The sequence below is a fragment of the Artemia sp. Qi Xiang Cuo genome, chromosome 2 (genome assembly GCF_049724085.1).
Source record: "Artemia sp. Qi Xiang Cuo chromosome 2, ASM4972408v1, whole genome shotgun sequence".
Classification (NCBI taxonomy): domain Eukaryota; kingdom Metazoa; phylum Arthropoda; class Branchiopoda; order Anostraca; family Artemiidae; genus Artemia; species Artemia sp. Qi Xiang Cuo.
Genome location: NC_142795.1, coordinates 7389362 through 7402318, shown reverse-complemented (window position 1 = coordinate 7402318; position 12957 = coordinate 7389362). Strand labels below are relative to the sequence as shown.

Genomic DNA, 12957 nt, shown 5'->3' with positions numbered 1-12957 from the left:
TTCTATATTGGAAATGTTGATTTGTTTACACTACTTTGAACTTGAAAAAATATTTTAATGTCTAATCTGTGAATTCTTATAAACAATAAAACCTTAATTTGATTTTTTTTTATATTTAAATGTTTATAATTTAAATAAAATATAATTCAAATTAATATAAATTTAAGATATTAAAGCAAGGAAACCTGTTTATTTATTTACATTAATTTATACTTTAAACTAATTCTCTAAAAATTAATTCAATATTGGATCTGTTGATTGGTTTACCCTAATTTGCACTTGAAAAAATATTTGACTGTCTAATCTGTGAATTTTTCTCCACAATAAAACCTTAAGTTGATTTTTTCTATATTTAAATTTTTAACAAGTAAATAAAATATAATTTTAATTACTAACAATTTAATATATTAAATAAAGTAAACCTTTTTATTTATTTACATTAATTTATAAATGAAAATAAGTCTCTAATAATTAATTAAGTATTGTAACTTTTTATTGTTTTAAAATAATATTATATTTAAAAAATATGTTAATGTATAATCTTTTAAGTTTTATAAAAAATAACAAAAAAATTATTTATTTTTTTATATTTAAATGTTTAAAATTTAAAAAAAAAAAAAATAAAATTAATATCAAAATAATATATTAAATAAATGAAAAAAGTTTTTTTATTTACATTAATTTATAATTTAAAATAATTATCTAAAAATTAATTAAATATTGGATCTGTTGATTGGTTTACCCTAATTTGCACTTGAAAAAATATTTGCCTCTCTAATCTGTGAATTCTTATCCACAATAAAAACTTAAGTTGATTTTTTTTTATATTTAAATTTTTATAATTTAAATAAAATATAATTAAAATTCCTAACAATTTAAGATATTAAAGCAAGGAAACCTGTTGATTTATTTACATTAATTTATAATTGAAACTAATTCTCTAAAAATTAATTCAATATTGGATCTGTTGATTGGTTTACCCTAATTTGCACTTGAAAAAATATTTGCCTCTCTAATCTGTGAATTCTTCTCCACAATAAAACCTTAAGTTGATTTTTTTTTATATTTAAATGTTTATCATGTACATAAAATATAATTCAAATTCATAACAATTTAATATATTAAAGCAAGGAAACCTGTTGATTTATTTACATTAATTTATAATTTAAACTAATTCTCTAAAAATTAATTCAATATTGGATCTGTTGATTGGTTTACCCTAATTTGCACTTGAAAAAATATTTGCCTGTATAATCTGTGAATTCTTCTCCACAATAAAACCTTAAGTTGATTTTTTTTTAGATTTAAATGTTTATAATGTACATAAAATATAATTCAAATTCCTAAAAATTTAAGATATTAAAGCAAGGAAACCTTTTGATTTATTTAAATTAATTTATACTTGAAAATAATTCTATAAAAATTAATTCAATATTGGATCTGTTGATTGTTTTACCCTAATTTGAACTTGAAAAAATATTTGCCTGTCTAATCTGTGAATTTTTCTCCACAATAAAACCTTAAGTTGATTTTTTCTCGATTTATATTTTTATCATGTACATAAAATAAAATTCAAATTCCTAATATATTAATATATTAAAGCAAGGAAACCTGTTTATTTATTTAAATTAATTTATACTTGAAAATAATTATCTAAAAATTAATTCAATATTGGATCTGTTGATTGGTTTAACATAATTTTAAATTGAAAAAATATTTGAATGTATAATCTGTGAATTCTTCTCCACAATAAAACCTTAAGTTTATTTTTTCTCGATTTAAATGTTTATCATGTACATAAAATATAATTCAAATTCCTAACAATTTAAGATATTAAAGCAAGGAAACCTTTTGATTTATTTACATTAATTTATACTTGAAACTAATTCTCTAAAAATTAATTCAATATTGGATCTGTTGATTGGTTTACCCTAATTTGCACTTGAAAAAATATTTGCATTTCTAATATGTGAATTTTTCTCAACAATAAAACCTTAAGTTGATTTTTTCTCGATTTAAATGTTTATCATGTACATAAAATAAAATTAAAATTCCTAACAATTTAAGATATTAAAGCAAGGAAACCTGCTGATTTATTTACATTAATTTATACTTGAAACTAATTCTCTAAAAATTAATTCAATATTGGATCTGTTGATTGGTTTACCCTAATTTTCACTTGAAAAAATATTTGACTGTCTAATCTGTGAATTTTTCTCCACAATAAAACATTAAGTTGATTTTTTCTCGATTTAAATTATTATCATTTAAATAAAATATAATTCAAATTAATAAAAATTTAATATATTAAATAAAGTAAACATGTTGATTTATTTACATTAATTTATAATTGAAACTAATTATCTAAAAATTAATTCAATATTGTATCTGTTGATTGGTTTACACTAATTTGCACTTGAAAAAATATTTGCCTGTATAATCTGTGAATTATTCTCCACAATAAAACCTTAAGTTGATTTTTTTTAGATTTAAATGTTTATCATGTACATAAAATATAATTCAAATTCCTAACAATTTAAGATATTAAAGCAAGGAAACCTGTTGATTTATTTACATTAATTTATAATTGAAACTAATTCTCTAAAAATTAATTCAATATTGGATCTGTTGATTGGTTTACCCTAATTTGCACTTTAAAAAATATTTGCCTGTCTAATCTGTGAATTTTTCTCCACAATAAAACCTTAAGTTGATTTTTTCTCGATTTAAATGTTTATCATGTACATAAAATATAAATCAAATTCATAACAATTTAAGATATTAAAGCAATGAAACCTGTTGATTTATTTAAATTAATTTATACTTGAAACTAATTCTCTAAAAATTAATTCAATATTGTATCTGTTGATTGGTTTACCCTAATTTGAACTTTAAAAAATATTTGCCTCTATAATATGTGAATTATTCTAAAAAATAAAACCTTAATTTGATTTTTTTTTCGATTTAAATGTTTATCATGTACATAAAATATAATTCAAATTACTAACAATTTAAGATATTAAAGAAAGGAAACCTGTTGATTTATTTACATTAATTTATACTTGAAAATAATTCTCTAAATATTAATTCAATATTGGATCTGTTGATTGGTTTACACTAATTTGAATTTGAAAAAATATTTTCCTGTCTAATCTGTGAATTTTTCTCCACAATAAAACCTGAATTTTATTTTTTCTATATTTAATTGCTTATAATTTAAATAAAATATAATTAAAAATAATATCAATTTAAGATATTAAATAAAGGGAACATGTTGTTTATTTACATTAATTTATAATTTAAACTAATTCTCTAAAAATTAATTCAATATTGGATCTGTTGATTGTTTTACACTAATTTGCACTTTAAAAAATATTTGCATGTCTAATCTGTGAATTCTTCTCCACAATAAAACCTTAAGTTGATTTTTTTTAGATTTAAATGTTTATCATGTAAATAAAATATAATTCAAATTCCTAACAATTTAAGATATTAAAGCAAGGAAACCTGTTGATTTATTTACATTAATTTATAATTGAAACTAATTCTCTAAAAATTAATTAAATATTGGATCTGTTGATTGGTTTACCCTAATTTGCACTTGAAAAAATATTTGCCTGTCTAATCTGTGAATTTTTCTCCACAATAAAACCTTAAGTTGATTTTTTTTCGATTTAAATTTTTATCATTTAAATAAAAAATAATTAAAATTAATAACAATTTAAGATATTAAAGCAAGGAAACCTGTTGATTTATTTACATTAATTTATACTTGAAACTAATTCTCTAAAAATTAATTCAATATTGGATCTGTTGATTGTTTTACCCTAATTTGCACTTGAAAAAATATTTGCCTGTCTAATCTGTGAATTTTTCTCCACAATAAAACCTTAAGTTGATTTTTTCTCGATTTAAATGTTTATCATGTACATAAAATATAATTCAAATTCATAACAATTTAAGATATTAAATCAATGAAAACTTTTTATTTATTTACATTAATTTATACTTGAAACTAATTCTATAAAAATTAATTCAATATTGGATCTGTTGATTGGTTTACCCTAATTTGCATTTGAAAAAATATTTGACTCTATAATCTGTGAATTTTTCTCAACAATAACAACTTAAGTTTATTTTTTCTCGATTTTAATTTTTATCATGTACATAAAATAAAATTAAAATTACTAACAAAATAATATATTAAAGAAAGTAAACCTGTTGATTTATTTACATTAATTTATAATTGAAACTAATTCTCTAAAAATTAATTCAATATTGGATATGTTGATTGGTTAACCATAATTTGAACTTGAAAAAATATTTTACTGTCTAATATGTGAATTTTTCTCAACAATAAAACCTTAAGTTGATTTTTTCTCGATTTAAATGTTTATCATGTACATAAAATAAAATTCAAATTCCTAACAATTTAAGATATTAAAGCAAGGAAACCTGTTGATTTATTTACATTAATTTATACTTTAAACTAATTCTCTAAAAATAAATTCAATATTTGATATTTTTATTTGTTTACACTAATTTTCACTTTAAAAAATATTGGAATTTATAATATGTTAAATAGTATAAACAATAAAAAATTAATTTTATTTGTTTTTATATTTAAATTTTTATAATTTAACTAAAAAAAAAAAAAAATTAATATAAAATTAATATATTAAATAAAGTAAAACTGTTTATTTATTTAAATTAATTTATACTTGAAACTAATTCTCTAAAAATTAATTCAATATTGGATCTGTTGATTGGTTGACACTAATTTGAACTTGAAAAAATATTTGCCTGTCTAATCTGTGAATTTTTCTCCACAATAAAACCTTAAGTTGATTTTTTCTCGATTTAAATGTTTATAATGTACATAAAATAAAATTCAAATTCCTATCAATTTAAGATATTAAAGCAAGGAAACCTGTTGATTTATTTACATTAATTTATACTTGAAACTAATTCTCTAAAAATTAATTCAATATTGTATCTGTTGATTGTTTTAACCTAATTTGCACTTGAAAAAATATTTGACTCTCTAATCTGTGAATTTTTCTCAACAATAAAACCTTAAGTTGATTTTTTCTCGATTTAAATTTTTATCATGTAAATAAAATATAATTCAAATTACTAACAATTTAAGATATTAAAGCAAGGAAACCTGTTGATTTATTTACATTAATTTATACTTGAAACTAATTCTCTAAAAAACTAATTCTCTGAAACTAATTTCCCTTGGTCAGACTGCTTTAAATATTTATTACACAAACTTAACATTGGAGCGTAAATATTTGCAGCCTTAATATACCATGAAACTAACTAAAGGGATCGCCAAAAATTCTTTGTCACAAAAGAATATTTTTTATCCCTTGCTATGACACGAACTGGAAGAATTTATTCCAATGCTCTAATTTTGTGTGATTTATTAAATTTAATCTTTAGTTTGGTCATGTTTTGTCATGATGAAAAATGTATAGTGTCGGCTAGAGGGAAAGTCAGTTTCATGTTAATAAACGTATAAATTGTTCATGGATAGCTTAGGTTAGGGAGTTGAAAGGCCTCACTAAATTCGCTAAAATTATATTTTAAAGTTTTTTTTTTAGAAGAAAAAACTGGCAACTATGATTCATTTTTGTCAGTGATTGAGCTCCACAAAATAAATCTTAACATGTGAAAACTGTCATTTTCAGAGGTGGCTTTAGGGGAGGGACGGAGGGGGTACTTGCCGGAGGCGCTGTAATTTTAGGGGTGCAAAATTTCAAATAAATAATCTAGCGATTATAGTCATTTTGTGGTGTTTGAAATTTTATTTTTATTAGAATAAAGTAGAGGGTGCAGTTGATAAATTAAAATAATTCAAATTAAATATTAAAATAATTCAATGATAATAATTATAATAGTTGAATTAAAATGATCAGTAATATATAAATAATTTAAATAATAAATTAAAAACAATTTTGTTAATAAAACAAAATGTTTTTAAGATTTGGCCCGAAAATTTCGTGGGAGACAAGGATGGAAGTGCTAATCAAGATTTTGCCCTGGGTGCAAGAGAGGCCAGAAGCGCCACGGGCCACTTTTCGTACAATAGAGTTTTTAGAAATGTTTTACAGCCTTTGCTGGTTGTATGCAAACACATTGTATCACATTGTAAGCATTCATGGTTGTATGTTTGTAAACACATTGTAAACATTCATGGTTGATTGTTTGTAAACACATTATAAACATTCATGATTGTATATTTGCAATCACATTTTAAATATTCATGGTTGTTTGTTTGTAAGGACATTGTAAACATTCATGGTTGTATGTTTGTAAACACATTATATATATTAATGGTTATATGTTTGTAAACACATTATATGTATACATTACTGTATGTTTGCAAACACATTGTAAACATACATTGCTGTTTGTTTGTAAAGACATTGTATTCATACAGTACTGATTATTTGTAAACACATTGTGAACATTAATGGCTGTATGTTTGTAAACACATTGTAAATATACATGGCTGAATGTTTGTAAACAACTGTGATAAACGTACAGGTGTTCCTTTTATTTTTATGTTTTAACACACCTGCCCACATCAAAATAGAATGGGAGCCAAAATACATCGAAATGGGGAGTTGAAGGCCCTCAAAAGCCGGATAGGTACCGGAGAAACAATAGTATCTATTTTATTTCAATCTGATTTCTGTAAAATAAATTCTGTAAATTGTAAATCTATCTACATATTCTTTTTAGGAACTAGCATAAACAACAACAGGAACATTTTTTTATTGTGCAACTTTAAAGCAACTTTAAATGAATATTTCGACCCTATATCCAAAGACTCAAAGTCCTGGTTGAACTTCCCTGAAGTAATGATGCTAGGACTATTTTGATTAGATTTTAGTTTTAAAGATTGTATTTTATTGTGAGTTCTTTTATGTTCTTTTTTCATTTGTTTTGCTGAGGACGGCCCTTGGATATTGGGTCGAAATATTCATTTAAATTTACATTCCACTGTCTTATATACAAAGTTTCCCTATTGTTCTACTTGTTGTTTATGATAGAAAAGCAGTGTTTTCTTCGTCGCCATTTTTGCTATTTAGGAACTAGCATCGAACGAACAGTCCTAATTCGGTGATTGAGCTTCATGGAGCTATATTTTGCCAATGTAAGCTTAAACTTTCGATTAGAGGAATTATTTAAAATGTAGTATAATACACCGTTCCTTAGTAATCAAAGAGGAAGTTGTGAGGCAAAGAGAAAAATGTGTTTATGTGTATATATTGATTATTTATCAAAAAATGTATAAACAAAATTTATTGACAGGTGACTCTTCCACTCCACCAGCTATATAGGTATAAAGGACTACCGGAAGAAGACGCATTATTGGCAAGTCTCTTCACTAATCTTGACCACTTTGAATCTGAACTCCAACAAAGAAACAAAATATTTTTTTGTGGTTAGTAACTGGAGGTTTTAGGTTGTTTTCTTTTTTAGGAAAGTATTAAAAATGGTCCTCTATATATGTATATACACAAACGGGCATGTGTATATGTATATACACATGCCCGATGTGTTAGGTACAATTGTTCTGCATATTACGTAATAAGAATTATTTTTTAACTTTACACTGTCCAAATAATTTACCCCCCCCCCTAATGTGAAATACATAGCCCAAATTATGGGTTTTCTATCTATTATGTCACTTCTCTTTGTCTTGTATCACGTTAAGCTGAAAGAAACTAACGAAAAACAAACCGGTTCTATAATGCACAATGAATGAACAACTTGAACGGTAGGGCGTACAAAAATTGTTCCGTATATGAGGGGCATGCTCTTTCCTCAACCCTCACTCTTTACGCTAAAGTCTTAAAGCTCTTCAAAAAAACCTTCTCATTCAAATTTAAAGGGCCTTGTGTTCGAACAATCTTAAAGAAATGTAACAAAAGGTCAAACTTTAGCATAAAGATTGAGGGTTGAGGAAGAGGCAGCAGCCCCCCCTCATATACGTTGAAAGTTTCAATGCTGCTCCTTACTTTCAGTTTAAGGAACTTTTTATTTATTTAATTTATACCTGTTATTTTATTTATTTAATTTTTTGCCAGGAATTTTCCCCTTCCTTCCCCCGTGTAAAATTTATCCTGAAAAATTCACTCCGAAAACTTTCCTCCCCTGAAAGATCTCCCCAGCAGAAAATACCCCTCCTAGAATGTCCGTGTATTTCTCAATATCAAATGCGTTATGTGAACAATGAGCAAATCGCGTTACTTACAACCCTTTTCCCAGAGACTATTGGGGGTCATGTCATCCCCAATGGCTTAGTTATCGGACCTTTCAACTATACTGAATCAAATGGCTATCTCCAAATTTTGATCAAATGCATTTAGGAAAAGGGGTGTGGGAGGAGGACTTTTTGCCCTCCAATCTTTTTTGTTACTTACAAAGGGCACTAGAACCATTGATTTTCAATCAGATGAGCCCTCTATCGATCTTCACTGGTTCGATAAGATCACCCCTGGGAAAAAAAAAAATAAAGATGTATTCATGATCTTTCTTCTAGCAAAAATGCAAGACTCCACATCTTTGTTTATCGGAGCTTGAAATATCTACACTAGGCTTCTCTGATATGCTGAATATGATGGTTTAATTTTCATTAAGATTGGTTAACTTTTTTGGGGTGTTCTTCCCTTTTTCGGAAATTGGGTAAATCTTCTCAGGCTCATAACATTCGATGGGTAACATTCAGCTTAATTAACTTAATATATATGGAATCAGCATGAAAATTCAATTCTTTAGATTCATCTATTGTTATCTGGTTTTGGCTACTATTGAGCCGGGTTTTACCTCAAACTGTTTAATATTCAATTGTTTTTTTCTGTAATTCCTTGTCTTTGAAATTTCTCCATTTTGGCTATTAGATATATAGCCGAAATATTGAATTAATTTTGTTATGCAATACTCTCTCTTAAAACTTTTCGTTTTAGCTATTAGATCTGTATTAGAAGTATTCAATTAGTTTTCTTCTGCAATCTACTCTATCCTTAAAATTTCCTGTCTGCATTATTTATTTTTTTATTGTTTGAATAATAAGAAGACAGTATGGTATTTGGTGATGTTTATATTTCACACTAAAGAACATGGATAACATAAAAAAGTTAAAGTTGCCTATAAAGTGTACGACAAAATTTCGTAGGCGAAGATAACGTTTAGAAAATTATAACAAGACAAAATTAGTCTGGTAGTGTAAATGGAAAAAAAACTAGTGTAGTAATAAGTTTTTGATCTCAGCTTCTGAATAAAAACACAATTACGAAGTTTGAAAAATGCGAAGAAATACCGAACGGCGTTGGTAACTTTTTTTCGATTAAAGTGTCCGTTTCCTCTCTTATAAGTTACCTCTACTCTTTGTTTAACACATTAATTGATTATTTAAAAATTACTTCTGGAAATTCTTTTGGAAATACGACTAAAATTTAATCTAATATAGCTTTAAAAAAGCTTAAAATAGGTCAACTGTGTTACCTAGAAAACGAAACGTTTAATTGTGATACACTGAAATATTTCATCATTGGCGTGTTTTTACATGTCTGTTACTTCTTTCTAAAGCCTTAAATTTATCTCTAGGTAGAAAGCCAGGAATGTTAGACTACATGATATGGCCTTGGTTTGAACGATTAGCCATACTGCCTCAATATATAGGCGAGAAAGGTGTTTTTCCTTCCGAGCGCTTTACTCATCTGGTAAGGTTTTCATTATATTTTTATATGTTTTTTTTTTCCTGTTTTCATTATCTTTTATACTAAAATAAAATTTTCTGTTTAAGACAAATTGTCTTTTGTATGTCAGCTGAAGAAAATATCGCAAAGCTAAAAACACATCTGTTGCTCCTTGCTCATTGCAGGCGGAGTTGCTCCTTTCTAATCATTGTATTTTCTCCTTGCTCCTTGCTCCTTGCTCATTGCAGGCGGAGTTGCTCCTATCTAATCATTGTATTTTCTCCTTGCTCCTTGCTCCTTGCTCATTGCAGGCGGAGTTGCTCCTTTCTAATCATTGTATTTTCTCCTTGCTCCTTGCTCCTTGCTCATTGCAGGCGGAGTTGCTCCTTTCTAATCATTGTATTTTCTCCTTGCTCCTTGCTCCTTGCTCATTGCAGGCGGAGTTGCTCCTTTCTAATCATTGTATTTTCTCCTTGCTCCTTGCTCATTGCAGGCGGAGTTGCTCCTTTCTAATCATTGTAATTTCTCCTTGCTCCTTGCTCCTTGCTCATTGCAGGCGGAGTTGCTCCTTTCTAATCATTGTATTTTCTCCTTGCTCCTTGCTCATTGCAGGCGGAGTTGCTCCTTTCTAATCAATGTATTTTCTCCTTGCTCCTTGCTCCTTGCTCATTGCAGGCGGAGTTGCTCCTTTCTAATCATTGTATTTTCTCCTTGCTCCTTGCTCCTTGCTCATTGCAGGCGGAGTTGCTCCTTTCTAATCATTGTATTTTCTCCTTGCTCCTTGCTCCTTGCTCCTTGCAGGCGGAGTTGCTCCTTTCTAATCATTGTATTTTCTTCTTCAATTTGTTGAGTTGAAAAGAGCTTCTTACTCTACTCCTCAATCAAACACCAAGTAAAATTTTTGTTGTATTCTATGTAATATAGAAATACAAACCTGGCTGCTTGTGTATCGTACAAATCAAAAATTTTTGCAAACAGCTCACTATTGAAAAATTAAGGATATAAAATCCCATAATCAAGGCTCTTCTACTTTAACTGATTAAGCCTTTACAAGTGCAGATTATCCCCGTGGCTTTACCGAGTGCTTTTACAAGTACTGATTTTGATTTAAATACTGTTTCCCTGTGTTTCCTTTCTTAATACAGCTTAAGTAAAATAGCATAAGCAAACATTCGAGACAAATGCCTATTTAAAGAAATAATTTCTCCTTCAATGTAATGCAAATATAAAAACAATGAAAAAATTTAACCAAAATAAAACCTACACATACATGTAAGGGAATGTTAATGGAATTAGATGTTTTTAAAGCTTTTTACTCTACTCCGATATGATTAAGTAATATTAAGAAGGAAACGAAGGAAAAACAGATGACATGCTAAAGACAATGTGGTTGGGAGGGGATTTTATATATAAAATCATGCTTTTACCACTTTTATTTTAGAGGTAAATCATAACTGTTGGAATTCATGTTCAATTTACGTTATTCTTACATTAATAAAAATGAGTTGAATAAAGAGTAAAAACAAAGTGTTTTTATTTAGCTTTTATATTACAGTCAGAAAAGCTGACTTCTACATCTATGGAGGTTTTAATATTAGCCTAGTTAAGGTCTAACTTTGTACACTCACAAGAATCACCCCCCCCCCCAAAAAAAAACAACAAAAAAAACAAAAACGCTATTGCCAAAAATATGACGTAACAATTTTTGCCATCGAAATAGTATATATATATATATATATATATATATATATATATATATATATATATATATATATATATATATATATATATATATATATATATATATATATATATATATATATATATATATATATATATATATATTGTGTGTATATATATATATATATATATATATATATATATATATATATATATATATATATATATATATATATATATATATATATATATATATATATATATATATATATATATATATATATAGGCTATATATTTAATTCTTCCCAGAAATCTTCAGATTATTATTCTTTCTCTTTACTATGCATTTGTCCTTCCTTATCTTTCTTATTGCTGCACTGTATGGGGAAATGCTAACTATTCTTCCCTTCGGCAACTCCGAACAACACAGAATAGAGCGGTGAAGGCAACTTCTTGTCTTCACCGACTCTATCCTACAACTGATCTTTACAGTGATACAGGTCTAGGTGCCTTAGATGCGGTTATCAAGAAGCAGAACCTAAAACTAGCTCATCGAGCCTTCAATTTCTCGCTTCCACCAAACATCATATCCTAATTTGATTGAGCATCAACACGTAAGTGCCAGAGTTTGCTTTGGAGCTCTGTTCACCAATTTCGGCTGCCTAAAAGGGTATCCTCAGCAGCTCAGATGTCACCAATTTATAAAGCAATTTCTCTTTGGAACTCTATTCCCAGTGAACTTTCTCTTATTAAAAACTCTTCTTCCCTTTGCAGAAAAATATTTTCTAAGGCTTGAAGAATTTTGGTTTTCTTTATTTGTTTATTCATTTTGCTTTATCTATTTTTTTCCGCTTTACTTTATCCATTTTTTTTTCTTTTCTTTTTTCTTTTCTTATTATATTGGATCAGATTAGAACTCTGTTGTTTAATATTATTATTAATGGTTTGGAATTTAAATAAATTACATTAAATTTTCAGTTTGGATAAAGTTAAGTCTAATGTTTTTGTGTAGCAGTTGTTTTTTTTTTTTTTTTTTTTTTTTTTAATTTCTTGATTTTTCTCGTATTGTGGCTATATTTTCCAGATATTGTTGTATTTTTTTCTTCCCTCATTTGTTTTGTGTTGATTTTGTGATTGATACGAGGTCCTCCACAAGCTATGCTTCTTGAGACCTCTAGCGCCTTAAGTGTTTCTGAGTAATTATTGTAGTATTTAATAAATTGAATTGAATGGTTCCCTCCTCAAACTTTTTCAAGGTGTTAAATTAGATTTTAGCAATAATGTAAGTATTAAATTATTTAGACACAATTCAAAGAATTAAATATCTAGCTTTAAATAGGAGCAGTTAGCCTGCTGTCCGGTGTCCGGTGTCCGCTGTCCGGTGAATCGGAGGTGAATTGTATAGGCTTATGGACGACATTAACAATTGAATTGTAACAAGTTTCTCAACTATCTCTCCACTATCTGCTTTATTGACTTATTCAACAAGGCCTGTGAACCATTTATTTTCGGAATATCTAGCATTGCATGTCAACTTAAAGCATGAAGTGCTATCACAGAA

General features: G+C 26.9%; 1 protein-coding gene across 1 annotated transcript in view; it reads left to right on the top strand.

The window, feature by feature from the left end:
* Window positions 1-12957, top strand: part of LOC148954859 (pyrimidodiazepine synthase-like) — a 44649-nt gene that overhangs the window by 14530 nt on the left and 17162 nt on the right. Inside the window, exons 4-5 of the mRNA XM_089098938.1 lie at window positions 7327-7459; window positions 9625-9740. Coding sequence (XP_088955064.1) covers window positions 7327-7459; window positions 9625-9740 — 249 coding nt within the window. The remainder of the gene's footprint in view (window positions 1-7326; window positions 7460-9624; window positions 9741-12957) is intronic.